At 45.3% G+C, this 1,135-nt stretch overlaps 1 protein-coding gene across 1 annotated transcript in view; it reads left to right on the top strand.

Moving 5' to 3' along the window:
• The first annotated feature begins 812 nt into the window (after window positions 1-812).
• The window catches only part of LOC109912090 (tRNA-yW synthesizing protein 3 homolog (S. cerevisiae)), a 16,137-nt gene continuing 15,814 nt past the window's right edge, over window positions 813-1,135 (top strand). Inside the window, exon 1 of the mRNA XM_048601572.1 lies at window positions 813-863. Coding sequence (XP_048457529.1) covers window positions 813-863 — 51 coding nt within the window. The remainder of the gene's footprint in view (window positions 864-1,135) is intronic.

Here is a 1,135-nt window from a genome sequence, read left to right on the forward strand (position 1 = left end):
GAACTGGCTGCACCAGTGGTGGAAAGAGTGGTGAATGGGGTTACCAATCAAGTGGGCTGTTTTGACTTGGATAGTGTCAAGCTTCTGGAATGAATGATTTATTGTCACGTGTATTTTACAGTAAGAATACAATAAAATACAGTGAAAAGCTTTCATTTGTCACCACCATTCAGCACCATTTTGAATAGTTTAAGAATAAGGAAGAAAAGATATATCTTAAAGCGAGTCAATCATTTGTGAGCCAGCTTATCACCATCAACAAGGGCTGTGCTACTGTCCCTTCTCCACCGTTTCACCACCATCTACACCACACTCAAACAACAACTAAGTCCTCAGGTGCCATCTTTAGCCCCTAGGCCACTTCTCCTTCGCCACTACCTCACCACCAGCTGTGCCAGACACACCAATGTCAGACTCGCGTCTGTCACTGCTTGAATGTTGTTGGAGCTGCACTCACCAAGTCAAGTAAGCAGTATCCTATCAAACTCCTGACTTGTGCTTTGTAGATGGTGGACAGGTTTTGTGCGAACAGGAGGTGAGTTACTCACTGCAGAATTACTAGCCTCTGACTGACTCTTGCACTCTTAGTTCTACCGTAATTCTAAAATCTCCAGGAGAAACAAACTCTCCGCATCTACACTATCAAGCCTAGTAAGAATTTTAAAGATTTCAATTAGTTTGCCTTTCATTCATCTAAACTCCAGAGAATATAGGAACAGACCATTTAATCTCTCATCAAAGGGTAACTCTCTTGGTCCAGGAATCCACTGAGGGAATGTCTGCTGCACTTTCTGTAAGGTAAGGAGAGGGACATGCCGTATGCCTTCTCGACCACTCAATCGACCTGCGTGGCCACCTTCAGGGTACAATGGACCTGAACACCCAGATCTCTCGTGCATCAATTTTCCCCAGGGCGTTCACTGAGGAAAGGGACATGACGGCTGTTGAGGTTAGGGATAGATGTTTGCTTACTCTAGGTCAAGTCAGCATAAGGAGGGGGGAAGTGTTGGGTATTCTAAAAGGCATTAGGGTGGACAAGTCCCCAGGTCCGGATAGGATCTATCCCAGATTACTGAGGGAAGCGAGAGAGGAAATAGTTGGGGCCTTAACAGATATCTTTGCAGCATCCTTGAGC

The sequence above is a fragment of the Rhincodon typus genome, chromosome 10 (assembly GCF_021869965.1).
Source record: "Rhincodon typus isolate 14 chromosome 10, sRhiTyp1.1, whole genome shotgun sequence".
Taxonomy (NCBI): Eukaryota; Metazoa; Chordata; class Chondrichthyes; order Orectolobiformes; family Rhincodontidae; genus Rhincodon; species Rhincodon typus.